Source organism: Notothenia coriiceps, unplaced genomic scaffold (assembly GCF_000735185.1).
Source record: "Notothenia coriiceps isolate Sejong01 unplaced genomic scaffold, NC01 NC01_scaffold00006739, whole genome shotgun sequence".
Lineage (NCBI taxonomy): Eukaryota > Metazoa > Chordata > Actinopteri > Perciformes > Nototheniidae > Notothenia > Notothenia coriiceps.
Genome location: NW_011339440.1, coordinates 1 through 19,799, shown reverse-complemented (window position 1 = coordinate 19,799; position 19,799 = coordinate 1). Strand labels below are relative to the sequence as shown.

The 19,799-nt window shown below is 40.0% G+C and overlaps 1 protein-coding gene across 1 annotated transcript; it reads left to right on the top strand.

Annotated features, from left to right (window-relative positions):
- Positions 1–371: 371 nt before the first annotated feature.
- On the top strand, positions 372–18,940 carry LOC104943766 (FYVE, RhoGEF and PH domain-containing protein 5-like; the record flags this gene model as incomplete). Its single annotated transcript, XM_010769231.1, has 17 exons — positions 372–548; positions 1,549–4,084; positions 8,184–8,337; positions 8,930–8,988; positions 9,098–9,128; positions 9,922–10,073; positions 10,176–10,332; positions 12,125–12,212; positions 12,324–12,374; positions 13,633–13,691; positions 15,475–15,546; positions 15,754–15,822; positions 17,122–17,205; positions 17,442–17,521; positions 17,666–17,762; positions 18,538–18,675; positions 18,825–18,940. Coding segments are annotated over exons 1-17 (3,953 nt in total), but the record flags the coding sequence as incomplete, so codon positions are not given.
- Between the last annotated feature and the right edge of the window lie 859 nt (positions 18,941–19,799).

Genomic DNA, 19,799 nt, shown 5'->3' with positions numbered 1-19,799 from the left:
ACCCCCAGTCATAAAAGCAAAACATATTTTCTTATCTTAAAGTGTCTTTTTAGTTTCTATTAAACACCTTTTAATTTTCACATACTGTAGTGAATAGTAAAATTCCCATGAACAGGTTTTATGACTCATTCTTGGGTATAGGCTAATCTGAAATATGATAGCATCAAAACGTCCACATCACATCCTTTAACATGTTCTCTTTTGCAGTATATTACAAATATTAAGCATCCCTCAGTTGTAGGTTGGTGTTAATATGTGTAACACTTGACTGCTGCTGCTGTAACATCCTGTTCTGTGTGGAGCGGGTCGAGATTCCTTTTTTTTCTCCATTTGGTTTCCAGTCGCGTCCTGCGCGCCGGAGGACTCACAGGCGATCAGCTGAGCAGCGTTTCCCTCTCGAGGAGGATCAGACAGAGCTGTGGTTCAGACTCTCTCTCTGCTTGTACAGTTCGGATGAGTTTGGCTGCGTGTTCACGCGTTATTTATTGTGTGTAGCGAACCTTGTGGAGAAGATGTTGGACATGGTCGCATCGCAAAAATGAACACAGGTGAGATTTATTTCAGACGGAAGAGTGATTTTGCTTCAAAGCCTAAATTCCTATTTGTGCTCGATATTTAATGTACTTTGAGAAAGTGATTATTAAGCATGAATTTGGAAATGTGTATTATCTGTTATCATATCTTCATATATATATATATATATATGTATATATATATATATATTTTTTTTTTATTCATTATTGTATATAACATGAATCCAGCTGTAGCAACAGGATGTGAAACAAACCCAAAGAGTTCAAACGCGTTGTTTCTTAATGTCAGAGTAGAGGTAGGGAAATGTTGGCAACTTACTCACTTTTTCTCCCTTTCTGGTCCATTAAAAAAGCTTTCCCAGTGATTGATCTCTAGTGGGCTAATGTTATGTGGCTGTAATAATCTACCTTGCAGTCATTCACAGGTCCAATGCAAGTAATACTCATATGGTGGCCCTATGTCCCTTATTTGCTCAGGTCATTTTAAAGTGATTATATGTTGTGCATGAGTTAAATGTGGCATATGTACATAAATGACATGTGTTGCTTTTGGTCACTGTAGATTAAGTTGTATTATTAGGCAGTAAATGGAGCCTGAGAGGGGTTTCTCTCGCTTGAATCACAGGAAGTGAGTCAGGGAAATCCCTTCGATTTCTTTATATTCTTTCTCAAAGGATTGTAAAAGCAAACATTACTCAATTTAAGTCTCTTATGTCCTTTTATAACCATCTATTAGTTTGAGTAGCCCTTACTGAAAAGTACAAAGGAAATCTCCCAGCTGATATTAATTTGATCATTTGTTTATTGTTTAGTTCTTAACAAATGTTATTCACATTTTGTGACATTCTGCGACTTCAGGACAAATGAATTGAAATGTGACTTTAATACACACTATTACTTTAGTATTATGTGTGAAGTTTAAGCAGTTTTAGGTCACAGGGACACAATACACATGACCTGTAAGCTATTTTAAAGCACGTAATCTTACAGTTTCCTTTTCCTGTTGTTCTTTCAGACTGCAGCAAGCCTTCTGTTGCTCCAAAGCCAAGATTTGTTTGTTACGCCAGCCTGAAGCTGCCCTCCCCTCTCATGTCCGCATCCAGGGGTCCCAAACCCTTTATAGCCCCCAAACCTAAAGTCACACCAGAGCTTAATGGCAACCAGGGAGGGTGCATCAATGGCGGATTATTAAGTTCTTATGGCGAGGTCGACCAAGAGCACGAGACAGAAAATGGTCTAAACAAAGTGTTGGATGCAGAGAAACAATTTAACGGCAACATCCTCGTATCACCGTTTCAAGATGTCCAGGGTGCAGAGGACAGAGAGGTGACAGAGGAGGAAAGGGAAGAGGAAGACGATGGGATTCAGAAGATGGATGAGGACTGGAGGTTAACTGACAGCGCTCTTACAGAGGACGTGGACTCCCTGGAAACACTGTTGGTCAGTGATGCCGGACTCACTGCTGACTCTGAGGACGTGGTGGACATGGTTGACACGGACGTGACGGAGGACATGGACGCTGACGGTTATGACGCAGGAGAGGCGCTGGCAGACACAGATGGCCTCTCAGTGGGAGACATTTCTGTTAATAGCATTGATGAGGACGCAGGCTGCTATTCTGATCGAGACATGAGTGACAGGCGGGAAAAGCTCCAGATCAAGGAGGATGAAACAGGTGAATGTACAGCTGATGATTTAAGTGAATCTCTCACAGATGAGCCTGATGTTTTCAGCAGAGAAAATACAAAGGACACTTACACACAACAACAAGTGTTTCTAACAGATATAGAGGAGACAGAAGAGGAATCTGCTCCTGATTGTGGTATCACTTGTAACATCCTGCAGTTTGGATGTGGCAATAAAATGAAGGAAAAGGGCGACAACCTACAGAACATTAGTTTTTATGACTTTATCCCCGAAGACCAGAAACAGCTCTGTGGAACAGCTAATAGGCATGTTGCCCTTGAAGAGGAACCAACTCATGAGCCTTATTACGTCTCTTCTGAGGACATTATTAACAGAGAGATGATGCCAAGGAACAAAAAATCTCATGACCTACCACAGAGTCCACTTTTGTCTATTAACAGCAGTGGAGTATCAACTGGGAAATATGAGAATAAAGCGGGAAATGAGGATTACGTGGTGGTAAATAACAGTCTTGAGTTCAGCCTCTACAACAGTGATGAAAACAACACGAGAACACATCAGAAAGGGACTAAAGAACCCAAAACTCAGACAGTGGAGGACTTTCTCGATAATTTGGACTGCCAGCCGAGGTTCAGGCTGGTATCCATCTCAGTGCCAACAGATACCGACACCTCGCTGACATCTTCTCGCTCGGAAAGCCAGCTGCTTTCACCGAATGACTCGGATGTCTTCGAGGAAGACCTGGAGGGTCACATAGGGCCATTTCTAGATAACACCTCTGACACGGAGCAGGACTTTAGTGAAGAGCATCTCTATGAGGAGCCAGGGCATTACTCAGAGGGGGAAAATGTTTTCCCTTTTCACAAGAGGACAACAGAGATGCGCTCCTGCTCAATGTCACACCGCATTCATAATAACGTGGAGATGCAGTTTGTTCAGAGGCCCTACATGAGTGGATTCGGACAACCTGCGTTGAGCAGCAGCCCCATGATGAGCTCAACGCGGCACAAGAGCTACAGCAAACCTCACTATTTGTCCCTGTACCCCCGCTCCCTCTCCATGGAGGGGCAGGACATGCCTCTGGGTGTCCACAGCTTCAGGGATGGATCCCCGAGACAGGGAGGTGCCATTAGTTCATCCGGAAGCTTCTCAAGGTGCTCAGCTCTGTCATCCAGTGGCCTGTCCACTCCCACATCTACAGTGGGTATCCCTCCTCCGTTTGAGCTGGCCTACATCACCAAGAGGCCCATCACAAAGAGTTCCCCATCGCTTTTCACCGAAGGAGACTCGCCGGAGAAAAACAGGAAAAATAAATCCTCCATTAAGCGTTTCCTGATGCTTAAATTTAGGCGGAAAACAGAGAGCAAGCCTGTGGTGGATGTCAACCCGTCTCTGTTTAGGTCTTCAGGAGAGTCCAGCCCCCACACTCCCAGCAGACTGCTGGATCTGGATAGACGCAGCATCAGTAGCTCTCCACAGCTCACCTCTCGCTCTGCTAGTAAACTTCATGTTTCCTCCGAGTCGCCCTCAACCTTCTTGCTCTACAGAGATAGCAAAATAAAAGGCAACTCTGTGGCCTTTCTCAATCGCAGCGTTGTCCGGGTGGAGTCCTTTGAGGACCGCTCCCGTGTGCCTTTCACACCTCTTCCACTGACCAAGCCTCGCTCCATCTCATTCCCCAACGCAGATACCTCAGACTATGAGAATGTTCCCGCCATCAGCTCGGATTACGAGAACCTTCAGGTCCCACAGCGGAGGCCTGTCCTGCAGCCGCAGTTCACAGACTTCTTTGACCGCCCCAGTCGGGTGCTGTCCTCTGCCAACGACACTGATGGTTACGTGGACATGAGCAGCCTCCCTGGCTTCAAGCATAGAACTCAGCCTCCTGAAGAGGAAACAGAAAGGTATGTAAACACAACAACAAGAGTATACAATCCTGCTAGTAGCTCTGTGAGGTTACACTAAATGCTCAATATGACAATGTTTACATGCTGATGTTCAGCAGTTTGTCCTGACCTATTCATCTTAGTTTAGTGTGTATTTCATCATCAACCAAAGGCATGGACAAAGTCAAATTATGATCTTTTGTTGGTGCTAGAGAAAAATTCTAGTGGTGCTTTTCATGCTAATGTGTTTTATCGCTGCTTTTGTTCTTGCTTCTTCCTTGCATCTTTCTCCTCCCGGTGAGAAAGTGTGAGAGAGAACGAAAAAGAGACGTCAGGAGCGAGGAGATGAAATTGCCAAATGAGAAATAGTTTGGTCCATAATCAGTCTGAGGAAAAATATCTAACTTATGACTTGCTGCACAGCTGTGTTTCACAAGTGGAGGTGCCACAACTATACGCCACACCACTTGATAAAAGGATACTCCTATGTTTCCTTTCTCTCCTCGAGATGCCTCCTCTCTCCTCTGATCTCTCAAATGTATGATTTTCCGGTCACGGGAGGAAGCATAAGTTAGTGTAATGAAAAGCACTCTAGGTATCACAAATAAATTAGGATTCAGCCTTTTTCATGGCTCTCAATCCAATGATTGTTATGTTGTCATGTCCTTAGTGAAGCTAAAACATGTGTCTTTGTGCAATTTCGTCGTCATGTAGATTGATGCAGCTCAATATAATATTAGTGACCTCTGCCATCTTTTACACTGAGCACAAGTCTTTTTTATTACTGCTCGGCCTCTGTGTGGGTTTAACAATGGGGAGGAGGATTTATAACTATTTATTATGTTGAGTCCCCTGACGCTGCGATCACAGCAGACATGGAAGTGGTGATCAGTGGTAGGAAGGACAGTGCAGCGGCTTCCCGCATGTTATGCAGTGAGATGTACGAAGCCTCAGTTGTGATGCATCTGTGTGTTGTTGGGGCATGTTGGGTGGTAGAGAAGGAAACGCTGGAGGTAGACTTGAAGGTGGGGGTCTTTGGATCAAAGGGAAAACGTGCTGGTTTCCTTCATAAATCATATTTTAGGTGTAAAATGATGATGTTGATGCTGCAGGTCCTCTCACCTTCCTGCTGTGTTGTTATTTTTTGGTTGGTATGATCAGCCATGCTGGGCTGACATTAACCCATCCCCCCCTGCATTCCTGTTAGCTGTGCCCATATCATACAGGGCGCTCAGGATGATTAATAGACGGAGCCTTTTGGAGTCATTGCTCTTCTCTAGGAACAACAGGCCGAGATAATATCTCAGTATGTTCTGTAGTCAGCAGTTGTTCACTGCAGTGCTCCCTCTCATCATGTTTACCATGGTGGTTGCATGTGCAAAATAAACTGTAAAAAAATCAAAAAAACTGGAAGAAAAGTCATTTTGTTTGATATTAAAATGTCCTATTTTGTTTTGTATTCAAAAGGACATAATAATACCAATATCTTCATTGTATCCTAATTTATTTTGGTGTTTTTAAAGTGTTTTACCATTTAGATAATTAATAGAAACATGTTTCTAATAAGGGATTAATCATTTTGGTTCTAAAGTTATAATCGTTTTATTTGTTCTTGGTTGTGAGGATTGTTTGCTTGTCTGTGTTTAATCATTATTTTTGGCGTAGGGAAACTGTGATGGTCATCTGTTACTATCTTTTTACATTTGACAGACCAAATTATTAATTGATAAATCCAGAAAATATTGTTAAAATGATTAATGATGAAAATACTATACTGTTGTGGCCTTCAAATTGGGCTCCCTTCAGGCTAATTATTATAGGTCTAGTGAAAATTATTTTGGCATGCTATTTTTCACAGGATACTGTATATTTAAATAAGGTGCCTTTTTAAATAATGTTTTTGGCTCTTATCTTTTCTTTCATTATTGTATTGCATATTTTAATGGTACTCCTCTGCATACAATCACCGTCTTGACGACATGAAATCTGGCAAATGTTCCCCTACTGTGTTAGTTCAAGTAATACGTCAACGTTTTTTTAGAACATTTAATGAATCATTAAGCACTAGCTCATTTTTATAACATTGCTTACATAAAGAGATCTCACATATGCCTCTGAGGGTCTCAGGCTAATTTACGAAACACCTTTAAATGATCATAATTAGTTTACACTCTAAACTTTCAGTAATCACAGCACCTGCAATCCAGCAAAGCAACATCTGGAGGACAGCAGAGTCACTGTTTGAGACTGTTGTTGTTCAGTAGCCTGAAGTAGCAATAATAGCTGATCATAGTTTGGAGATCATTGCCCCATCACTGCCATCACTAGAAGAAATACAGGCTCACAGTCACAGATGAACCTCAGGCAAAAGGAAATGGATATTTTTTTATCTCCTACTGTAATATATCTCCACGTATTTCACCTCCAGCCTTCATCCAGCAGGACTGTGAGGGTTACAGAGGCAGTTTCTGTGGAGTCTTATAAAACCCTAATGTAGAAAACCACCCATGTAGTTTGAGGTTCAAACACCCCCTGGTGTCTCATCCCAAGTTTGATCCAGTGAACAGTAATGGGCCGTGCAGCTCTAATGTGTGTGATGCAGGGATCTGAACTGCTCACATATGCTGTTCATACTTAGCTCATTTGCATCTCAGTGGGGTTAAATCCAACGATGCTTGGAGCAAAACATGGCAGGAACATTGGCAAGGCAATCGGTCACATAAAGGACTACTACATCACTACTGTAACTTAAATACGTGTTTTTATTTGCATAGCTTACACTCCCCACTGAGCCGCAGCTATTAGCATATTCATTATGGCTTCCTGCAGAAGAGAATCTTGTAGCATAAAATACCGATATGCGTCCCTGGTTGGGCACAGTTGTCACTGCAGGCCTTTTATGATAAGTTTATAGGACCAGCAATGTTTTATCTATTCACATTTTTCTTCTAACGCTGCATATGTTTATTAAAGTGATATTTCAGTAGACAACCACAGAGGACCATAAAGATGGTTTGGATGAAACTCATCTGATTTATTCTCACATGGATGGAGGTTTGGGCGCTGAACACAGCTTACATTATTAAACCACTGAGATTGTATTCTATACTTGTACTCTCATAGTAATACCAATACCAACCGAGTGCTTCATTTGATCCCCATCATGTGAATAGAAGTTGAAATCTAGTTGTGTAAAATATTGCCACCAGCATGTAATATTGACATACTGTGCTTTCCAATATTTTGGTGGCATCTTGTCACGTCAACTCCATTAAATACTTCACGCTTGACTTAACTACAGTATTGGTTGTAGTTATTGTTGTAGTGGGCCATTCTAGATACATCAAAGAGTGCTTGCCATAATTGGCTGTGAGCCAAACCATACAAATAGTTGTTTCTTTCTTGATCTGGGTTTGAAGATAATTGAATGCAAATTGACTGGAAATGCTCATCAGACAGGTGCAGCTCATCAGGCACTGGATCCTGCAATCACACACACACAGCCGACGGCACCCCTCGTGGTGTAGAGGGGTCGTCACATTGGGATGGGGTTATTTCGGTTGATACCTTAAAGTTGATCAAAGGAAAAAAAGAAGAATGTTTATGTCTCTTGTACAAATGTACGTTTTTTTCCTTGGTTTCTTGTTAATCTGTGAATTTCAGAGGTGCTCAAAGATGGATCTGTTCCCCTAGGCCAGAGCAAGGATAGCTGTTCTCCCCTGTTTCAAGCTTTTGTGCTAAGCCTAGCTAATAGGCTTCATATTTATACAAAGACATAAGAGTGGTATTCATTTTCTCATCTAACTTTTCAAAGGAAGGCATGAAAATGTACTTCCCAAAATGTTTCTTTAGAATTTCTTTAAAATCAAAAAATCCACACCAAGGTATAACCTGTATTTACGGGGAACAATTATACAATCCTTTTTGACAATCCTATGTTCCTTTTGAGTTTGACAAGCTGAAACGGTTTGGAAACACTGGATTACATTTGGATATATTATACTGCAGAAATTTGTTTTTTGAGTCAGTGTTGACATATCCCAATTCCTGTTCACTTGCTATTTGCATGTTTTGTAGCCATGCTGTATTTCACCATAGCACCTTTCTTCCTCACCAGTGCCTACACAGAAGCCTACAATGTGTGTTCAGTGGCCGTCGCTCCACAGACTGTCTCAGTGCGCGATGTCAGGGGAGAGATGGGGGGCGAGGAAGACCAAGGACGCACCTCTGAGGAGGAAGAGGGAGGTGCAGACAGCCTTTATGACAGACAGGTGGGTTAATGTTTTAACATGTTTTAGACTTTTAGATTTCTGTTTTAATATTCAAGATATTCTGTATTGAATTTCTTATTTTGAAGACATCAAGTTTGCATCATGCACATGCAAGGGCTTTCATTGGTGTTCATGGGTTGGATATCCATTTTGTTACCTCATGTAGCAAATTATTGTGACTAAATAATAGACATTAATTGAAATGAAAATCTTCAAATACTTTTACTTTGATTAATTGATCGTGTTAATATATAATACTTATTATAATGATCATTTTATTTCTTTGTTTCGTTACCCTTCTCCAAATGGTGTGTAGAAATAACAATTTGAGAAAAAAACCAAACAAGTTAAGCAAAGTGAACAGTTTTTCACCTTGGGCAATTGCAAAATTGCTCTCACAAGGAAGGATTTGAATGTGGGTTAATGGAGGTTAATGGGCTACTGCTAGGTTTTCCTCATTATTTAGAATTTGATTGCCCCTTGGAGACAATGTGGAGAGGGGAGCCAGCTATATTGATTGAACTGGTGCCAACATGCTTCAGCTCTTCCTAACCCTGGGCTTATAACAAGTTAAAAATATGACTGTTTACAGCCTGATGGCCGATCCAGAGCCTTTTACGTCGCAAAAGAGCTGGTGGATACAGAAAGATTGTAAGTAACATGTCAAATGATTTTCCTTCTGAAACATCTCTGCTAATTCAAACTAATCAGGTACCCTACACTTCACAGTTTGATTGTGTTTTTATTTCTCTGTCCGCAGACATGTGAAAGCCCTCAAGCTCCTCCAGGAAGTAAGTGATCTGTGATATTTTTATTTTCATTATTTCAATAACTTCTGGCAGTGGCTCAGTCAGTGAACCGTAGGGTCGCCGGTTTAAGTCCCCGACCAGACCTAAAGAATATGGAGTGTGGACTGCTACTTGGAGAGGTCCCAGTTCGCCTCCTGCCCTGCCGTGGTGCCCTTGAGCAAGGCACCGGACAACCCCCTTCCCCCCTCACTCCCATTGCTCCCCGGGCGCTGTACAATAGCTGCTCACTGCTCCTAGTGCTAGACTCCTGGTACTAGGATGGGTTAAATGCAGAGAACAAATTTCACTGTGTGTGCTGTGTGCTCTGCATGTGTGACCATTAAAGAGGGTTTCATCCCTCCCAATTCTATTCTATGTATCTAGATATTTCCTATGAGAGGGAACAGATTACAGTAGATTCTAGTTTAGGCTTCAACAGGCTGGATGAGCTCTGTATGAATGCAGTTTTATTAAATGCTACTTATGTTGTGTGTCACAGCAGTTGTGCTCAGCACTATCCATGATATCAGCTGTATTGCTGCTATACTTGGCCCACAAATTCCAATTCCGTAAATGTCCTATTTTAGAGACACTGACCCATGCCACCTCAGCTCAGGTCTCCTTACCAGTGAAAGCATTTCTCGATAAAATATATAATGTACTTCCTGATCTCAGATATATTTGTGTTACACTATTATAAAAGGGATGGGAAAACAGGGGAGAAATGCAAAAATGAGTGAGATTTTAAACATAAACAGAGAAAATAACCATGCGTCCACAATTGCCCATATCCCAGGACTTTCGAGAAGCAGTGGGTGCAGCAGTTGGGGACGAGGGGGAGCCTGTGTTGGACGAAGAGAGGCTTCGTGAGATTCTCAATGAGCTGCCTGATGTTTACACCCTGCACCGCCGAATCCTCACCGAGCTGGAGAATCGGATCCGACACTGGTGAGACACGAACTCTGTCCAGCTCTGTTAATACTGAGGTGCTAATACAAATTACCTTCAACACATCTTCTCCCTCATCCCCTCTGTGTCGCCATCATTCAGGGAGGAGAGCCAGAGGATTGCAGACATCTACCTCTCCAGGAAGGCAGAGTTCTTGGTTTTCACCACTTACATCGGCCACTATGATCGCAGTATGAACCTGCTGGACGACAGCTGCAGAACTTCACCTGCCTTTGCTGCCATTGTTCACCAGTTTGAGGTCAGTCCTACAGCATAGTGTTTCGGTTTTTCTAATCGCAAAATACAAAATTAAACAGTTACCGCAGTCAAAGGAAATCTATGTTTGAAACCATACAATGTTAGACACCCACAAACAGCACTATATCAGTAGATATCTTATCTATATTCTCTGGAAATGAAAAGCCTTATCCTCTTCTCATGGGAAGGCATACAACCATTATGAATATCTCTGCTTACCAAAAGATTACACTTGTATTAACTATGTTTATGTTTGTACAGTACTATACGGTACAAGTTAATGTTTGCTGACTGCTTAAATGTGTACAGGAACAGGAAAACAGGAGTACTGTAAACCTTTGAAATGGTTAAAATATGTTAACATTCATCAATTGACTAGGTGGTGTAAAGCTGCAGAGGTTCTTATTAAATATAACTTTGACAGTATGCTTTCAACATCTGTGATAGCATCAAGAGTCTCACTTATCTCTTCACATGATCTCTTATCAGCAGATTTCAGTGTGTTTGTTTGTGTGCGATGACAAGGATAAAGTGTGTTATTTGTGGCAAAGATTGGGGATGGCAAAGTGTTGCTATTGGTCTGTGTGCGTGTGGAAGAGCACTTGTGACTTAAAGCAAAATATGCAAACCCTTCAAAGGTTAACGCAAAAGGCAGACAGCTAAGTGAATACAAGTATGATTTAACTTAAAGCAACATCTACTTCACACTGTGTTAAAAGAAACAGTCATGGCACCCAAAGGAAAAACATAGAACGCAGATTTATATGTAAAGTTGTCTCTTATGTCGGCACGAGCCACTCGGTGCAACCATTAATTGGACGTCTCTTTAAAAACAGGGGGATCTTAAAATAATGTTGGTTAGATTCCCCAACATACCCAAACAATACACTTTAGTGAGGAGAAATAATTGGCCTCAATTAAAACCAGTCAGTCAGGGAAGCTATTAAGACAATATAAAGTTTAAATTAAGTAGGATTCATAATATTATGCTTTACAGTTCAACAGGGAGACTGCAGACTATGCTCAGTATCCACTGAGCCATCAAATATTACCCAGCCAATGACAAAAGAGTTTTTAATATTTTCCGTCCATTTTATAGACCACAGATGAGAAGACTTGGCAGGAAGAATTGCAGTGCTCGGCAGTTTGGTCTAAAGATAAAGTGATTCTTGAAAAAGAGGGTGTTGATGCATAGAGACATGCAGGATTTTCACTAAAGATGCAATGTTTGTTGATCACTAGAAAAACAATCAGGTACTTTTTCATAATTGATTAATCAATTTTTCATTCAGAAATGGCAGAATATGCTTTTATTAGATTTTAGATATTTCCAGCTTCTTTTTCTTTTGTGTTATGTTGAATTAAATAATTTGGGTTTTTACTTTCTTTCTGAAATGTAATAGACCAAATGATTTATTTAGGAAATAATCTGCAGATTAATTAGTAATGAAAATAATTGTTGTGCTAATTTTCAAATGCACACCTGCTAACACACACACACACACACACACACACACACACACACACACACACACACACACACACACACACACACACACACACACACACACACACGATGGATGGTTCTGCTTAAAGCTCTAGTGTCTTATTATTTGCTTCTCTTTTCTTTTCTTGACCCACGTTTTATTTACATACAGTGAACCACCGGCTGTTTGAGTTAATCTGTCATGTTCTGTGGCCAAGTCCATGTAGATTTCTACAATAAATCTGGCCTTTACTGTGTAGAGTGTGATACAGTGTAAATGTTGAATTGTTTTTTTTCCCCTCAATAGCAGAGTCCAGCTCGGGAGAAAGTGTCTCTGAAACATCAGCTGCTGCAGGTCATCGTGCGTGTGGCTCAGTACCGCATGCTCCTCACTGGTGAGTCTTTTGTAAACGACTAAGCATACTTTATGATTAAAAAATCTAAATATAATCCAAAATAGCAGTATATTTTGGCACTCATTCATTTGATCTCACCTCCTCCTACAGATTACCTGAACAACCTCTCTCCTGATTCCAAGGAATATAAAGACACCCAAGGTACTGTCAACAAAAAGTAACTAGGCACTTGTTTACTCTTATTTCAGACCTACTGACAAAGCATATAACTTTAATTAAGAAGTTAAATAATGAATTATTTTCTATTGTTAACACGTCCTGGCATTTTCAAGGAGGCCAATTTGTGTTAACATTTTTTAATCCAGGAGGTCTTAAAAGCCAATAATTGAGTTAATATGTCTGCCTTATTGTATACAGGATATTCAACCTCCCAAGGATTCAAATATTTGTTTTCTTTATAATGCTTCACTCCTTTTTTGATTGTATAGTAAAGCCACGAATATTTGATATACGATTCCTCCGTAGCATTGAGGTTTGCGCTTTGTCATTTTGCCGTGCACTTCTTCTGCTTCTTCACAGAATGTTTTGTTGTACACACCGTACGGAGAATACTGCAACAAACATGCCTTGGTGTGTGCTCGTAGCTCGGGCAACATCTGTGAAGGGCCGCCCCACGGTGCTTCGCTTCAGCATAATCAAGGCTTTACTGGCCTGTGTTTGTGACTCTGTGTGCTCTGGGAATGTATTGGCTCTCATTTGGCATTGAGAGACGGACCATTAGAGAGCCAGTTTAGATGTTTTGTTTGTGGTGGAAACCCACCAAACAGTCATTTCACAACTCTTCTGTGTGGAGCCTGTGATGTGTAATTCATGAGAAAACCAGTTGCAGTAACCCCATCTCCTATCTCTAATAAGGGAGCCCCCAGACTCCAGAGAAGTAGTCACGTCCAGGCTCTCATTTCAGGCTTTATGTTTGGTGACCTTCTACATAGAAAAGAAAAAGAAAGTCATACGATCAAAAAACCCACAATAAGTTGTCGGTAAAATATTCACAAACAACTGTAAAAAGCTCTCTTGCTCGCTATCATTGTAGATGAGTGAAACATTGAGACTGATTTAGAAAAATACAGGATTCATCATGTCAGGTTTCACGATGAGATTATGATTTATGATTACTTTATTTTTTACCAAGAAGTGAAAGAGGTATGTGTCCTGTCTTTGATGAAATACAAATGCTTTTATCAAAATTTAAGGTTAGGCGATTTTAGTATGTTTATGTGCCATTTTTAAGTACATTTTGGTGATAATCAGCACGTGGTGATTTTCTAAGTATTTTGGCCCGGAAATTTGTCTCATTAAATTTAGATTTTCTCTCATGCATAGTTATTTTCTTAGTTTTTTTTCTCAATGTTTTATATAGGGTTTTTCTGATTCCCCTCTCTCTGTTTGTCTTTTACAGCTGCTGTGGCTGTAGTGTCTGACATTGCAGATCAAGCGAATGACAGCCTGAAACATGGGGTAAGTTTCACATGTAGGCATATGTTACGTAACTCTTGAACCCAACATACAAACATAGGAATAAAAATGTACAGACGTTTTTCTCAATTAATCGTATTTTAATCGCAATTACGATTTTGGCTTGCAACGATTATGAAAACAACATAATCGAAATAAAACAAATTATACTTAAAATTCAGGGTAATCAACTGTTAAAACATACTACACCTTTTTCTTTTTCAATAAATTGATGTTTTTAAAGTAAATGGATAATCGTTTTTAACAATCGTGATATCAATTATTGACCCAAATAATCGAGATTATGATTTTTGCCATAATCGAGCAGCCCTAATGTAAACACATATCTCTAGAATGTCTAACCTTAGTACTTATATGAGTTGTTTTTGTTTGTCCAAAAGACTCTTCTGTAGATATATCAAACAGGTCTACTATAACTTTCAGATTATCCCTGCCCAGTCATCCCCCTAAAGTTTAAGTCATTATGCAAACAGATTATTCATGAAGGAAAGTTAACCGCTCTCTGAGTAAATGTAGCGTCACTTTCTACTTTTCACAGTACAGGTTTGACTAAGTATAAACACAGGGAGAAATATGAGAATATTTTCATCAAAGTAAAACTTAAGTTATAATATCAATATAAATCATACACTACATTCTTACCATATAACCATTCCCTGTTTCTAACTAGTAAGGCTTGGTGCAGCAAATATCTCGATTACTATTGGATAGATAGACATCAAATGTGGTACAGACATTCATGGTCTCAAGAGGATGAACCATAATGGCTTTGGTGGTACACCTATTTTGCTTTAGCGCTACCAGCAGGAACAGTTCTAAAACCTATTCACTACATCACCATTGACCACAGCTTTACTAAGTTAGTGCTAATAAGCAGGTATTTGCACAATAATCCACCTTCTTTGAAACCACAGTTGAGTTTTTGGCAAGTTGTAAAGGAATTCATCAGGACTCAGGGTAAGAGGAAAGGAGGTGCTAAAAGAAACAGACTGCACATATTAAGGATGTTTTATTAAAACACATGAACTTTAACATGGTCACTGATGTACAATTCGACTTATTCCTTTCCAAACAAAATCACACCTCCTACAAAGGATGTTTTCAATTATTCCAATCCAAGAGCGGATGTTATTGAGATGTGTTGCTCTAGCATTATCTCTTTCCTTTCGTAAAGGATGGTCCAGTTTTACCTAGGCTAAAGGAGATAAGAGAGGAAGCATTGAAGCACACTCCCTTACCATTCAGACTACAAAAAGTATTTTAAAATGTATAGGGACAGGGATTTAGCAATTAACCAATGCCACACATCTCTGCATTTACAGTCAGAGCTCATTTTTGATAGCATCCCTAAATGGACATTAGAAATACATAGAACCCGACTAGCTTTTATCAAAGCTGCCCCTCTTAAATTGGGTCATATTCACAGCTTGGAGCCTTCAACATTCAGGAGTGTGCAAACAAACATAAGCATGTTTCTAAAGAATTTTTATTGAGAGGGTTTAGGATGTTGACCTTGCATTTAGCTCAGTACACAGTCAGAGAAAACGTTTATCGCTGCAATTGTTCCAGATAGGAATACATACCAACCGAATACATTTTCTCATTAATATGGCAATAACAATTGCATATCCAGACGAAGACAGTAGAGAAAACAGAAAAGCAAAATAAAGGGTTCACAGGAAAATGACAGGTTAAGTACTCTTTCATTGTTTTGTTTTTGTTACCTCAATTCTCTTCCTGTTCTTTATCTGTCTTTGTGTGTCAGGAGAACCTGTTGCGTCTGGTCAACATAGAGTACAGTGTTCGAGGCCAGCGGGACCTGCTGCAGCCGGGCAGGGTATGACTCCATGACTCTGATAACAGCATTGTTTCTCTGCCAGCCCACCCTGTCTGCCCTGCACCACCCTGTGCTGCCCTTTGAACAATCATTCAGCTGGGAATCCCCAGCCTGATTTAAAACAACATTAATTACCGCAGATGGCCTCTGTGTCATGGTCAGATGACTCGTGAAGTGCTCAGTCTGGTCCTGTGTTTTTCTGTTCAGGTCTTTGTGAAGGAGGGCACCTTGATGAAGGTCAGCAGGAAGAGTCATCAGCCGCGACATCTGTTTTTGGTAAATGCTGCTTCCTGTTTGTAGTTTTAAGTTAACAGACACCTGTGCCAGTGGTCATTTAGGGTTCTTAAGATATCTCTGTGTAAAATGTAGAGTCATGCATTTTCTGTCTGCTGTATTTCTAAGTCCAGACTGAGCTATTAAGAGCAGGTTTCCTGGCAGGATGTTTCTGAATGCTGACTTCCTGAGCCAGTTCTTTACTGACAGCACAGGGAAGGTCAACACCAGCTCCTTATCCGTTTGCACCTGTGACCTTTTATTACTTAAAATCTGTTAGTTAATTAATAGTTTGATGTTTCATAAAGCACCTTTAATAAAGACAGTGCAGTCAGCTGACTGTGCTAAATTAAACTGGGTTGTACAGTAGGGAGAAGGATCTAATCAATAACGTCGTTTAATGTTGTGTGTTTAAACTAACAATGTATTTGTGTCATATTTCAATGCCTGTCACAGCAAGGTCATCACAACATCCTGTATTAAATAAAAGAGATGGTTAAAAACAACAGTGGGTCTAGGAGGCAGAGGAAACACTGCACAAGTTTGAGGAAAATCAAAACCTAGAGATCGTTCAGGATTTATAAAATCAAAAGGGATTAGAAAAATGAAATCCCATCGCAAATTATCCAGAACATTATCATAGAGCATTGCTTTTCTCTCCTGTGGCGTTTTTAAATTTGCAGTCTGGCCTCGACACTAAAAAAGCTTGTAAATGTCTCTTCTGGAGAAATGTTGGTAATCAGCGCTGCGTAACTTTTATCATGCCAGTTATAAACCCTGCTGCTGATCACATGTTTCTAAGCTGTTAATGTTTGAGACAGAATAATAAAACATGGTCTTCTAGTCTCATAACAAATTCGTACAACCCACACTGTAACAATGCTACAGAAATTAATGATCCAGTTTGATATCAAGTGCTTGGTTATTTGTTTACAGAGGTAACCTATTAATGTTAGATCGTAACAATTCCAGCTAGGGGTTTTCACTTTATAGATCCCCCACAAAGAAAATCGTTTACTTCGGTGCATGAATTTAACACAGCCTTCTCTGCACGTCCATTATTGTGCACAGTGAAGCTCAAACATCCAAGTGAAGTATGAAAATCATTATTTTATGGAGGGGGTGAATCAGTGAATCAACTGTGAATTCACTGAAGTATATTTTTGTATAACAGTGCCCACTACTGGAGGAATGATGCACGTACAAACGTGAGAGTGAGCAGCTGACTAGCTATTTTACTTTTTTAATCCTCTTAACATGTCCTCTGATCTGCATGTGCTTATCTGCTGCGTTTGTTTTTAGATGAATGATGTGCTGCTGTACACATACCCTCAGCAGGACGGGAAATACAGACTGAAGAATAACCTGCCACTCACTGGAATGAAGGTCTGCATCTTTCCTTGATTTGCCTGATCTGTTTTATATCCTTTCAAAATCCGACAGAAGTATATATACAGTTAAATCTGACAGTACATGTGTAGAAACTATGGCCATAAAAGTATTTATATATAGATGTTCCTGTTAAAAGGAATGTGAGATGGTAAATACATGTGCTATTTTCTAACTGTCAGGCTGTAAACTTCTACTTCCTGGTCTTGACATGCTGTTTATTGATTTCCCAGCTCAGTAAACCCATAATGGATGATGTCCAAAACGCACTGAGGATTGAAGTACCAGACATCTCCATCACTTTGTCTGCAACGTAGGTCACTGTACTGTGTGCTGTTCGAATAATAGCTAGTATCTGTGATGGTAGTGATTCAAATGTAAAACTTACTTTCAAAATCAGCGTGTTTAGTACTTTAGTGTTTAATACTGTGGTGATGTTTTTGTGTATTTTTTGCAGTTCCTTCCTTGAAAGAGAAGACTGGTTTTACACTCTGAGCCGCACTGTGAGTGAACATGAAAGGGGGTCTGTGGCCTTCAACCGCTGCTCAGGAGAGGTGAGCAACATTTCTCTTAAATGTTCCAAAAGTTTGAAAAAGGGAATTGCGTCATTTGCATATTTAACCTAACTACTTAGAACCATAAAATAAATGATTTCCTAAATGTAAGAAATATAGCCGAGGACATTCCTGGTAATATCTATCCCAAACCCCACTGCAGTCAGCATGTCGTTGTGTCCCTGGGCAAGACACTTCACCTCAAATTGCTCCTGTGGGGATTGCCCACAGTATTGAGTATGTAAGTCGCTTTGGATAAAAGTGTCTAACAAATAACATGTAATGTAACAAGTAACATGTAATCTATCCCTGTAGATATTTGTTTAGCCTACTCACCTGTAGTGCTTTGCCATAATGTTTGGAAATTGTCAATATATGTCTTTAAAGGCCATTTTCTCTAAATTAGTTTGTTTCATACTCTGAGCCAGTAAACCCCACTTTATTAGCACTCCGATGCATCAACGTTTCACTAGAGGAACATGATGACTCAATTAGTAAGGTCAAGAAATTGTAACAGTTTCAGCAAATATGACCTAAAGTTTTTCTTATTAAAGTAACTAACTGCAGCATAACTGTAAGTAATGATATTGGGAGGTTTCCTGGGGATAATAAAAAGTTGAACGTTTTAATCACTTCAACTGTAGTATCTACCATTAAGTCATTACCCTTACATTTGTCATGCTTATCTTCACCCAGCCAGAATGAGATTGATGTTATAAGTCATTTTCATCAATGACCATCAACATGTTTCTCTGTTTCTGTTTATTTGTTCCAGGCCAGAGAGGGTCTGCGTCTGACTCTGGGAGAGAAAGCCCCGACACTCGTCCCAGTCTCACAAGTGATGATGTGCATGAACTGCACCTCCGATTTCAGCCTCACTCTGCGCAGACACCACTGCCATGGCTGCGGAAGAGTGAGTCACACACACATGAAACGCAGTCCTCTATACAAATCTGTTGTAATATTCTGTTAGGCGAGGCAACCACTTGTGTCTTTGACCAGAGTGTTCTAAATGTGTGTTTGTTTTTAATCTGCTTGTGGTTTAATTTATGTTTGACACAGATTGTTTGTCGAAGCTGCTCCAGAAACAGATACCCACTGAAATACATGAAAGACCGCATGGCCAAAGTGTGTGATCACTGTTACGACGAGCTAAAGAAGAGAGGTGGGGAAACTTTGTTTGAATATATTTTTACAATTCATCTATCCCTTTGATTTTCAATCTGCCCACACATTAAGTATTGCTATTCTTTGGCCCCACTTAGAGTGGACTGAAATTCAACTGACAGAACGTTTATTGTATAAGAAAAGTAAACATTTATTTACAAAAAGGAACTAGCACTGTAAAAGAAAAGTCATGGGCTACTAATACAGTACTTGTTGCACAGTAGTTATCTTTACTTACTTTAACAGTCTTTGGGTATAGGAAAAGGATCATGTAAAAGCTATGAAACAAGCCCAAACAAAAATATATATAACTGAATTTAAACCTGTCTTGCATGTCTGAGTTTTGAGAGTTCCCTCCAGTTTGAGTAGTAAGCCTTTAACATATAGACAACTGTAAAACTCTGTAGCTGAGGTTTATTTTTTAACTAAAGATCTTCTCAATAACTTGTTTAAATGTGGTGGAAAAAAAGTCACCACAATTGTTTATATTGTTACTCATGCATATGGTCCTTATATAGTCACTGCTGTAGGCACCAAGTTTGCTGACTTAAAGATGGGGTAGGTAAGTTTGAGAAACCGGCTCGAGATACACTTTTTGTTATATTCCATGGAATGCTCTTAACATCCCAATAGCAATGAATATCTTAAGTGCTTTGACAAAAAATCCATACATTTTTTTACAGCCTACTATAAAAAGTGCGACCAATCATTTTAGCCGGCCCAGCTAAAATAACTGGATGGCCTACCTGCCTGTCAGCCTTCCATCTGTGCACAAACCTATCTCGTGCCCTCATTGGTCATGTGCGCGTTCGTGTGTGTTGGAGGAGGGGCTCTGTAAGGAAGTAGAAGTTTTTTTCCGGCTGTGTATTT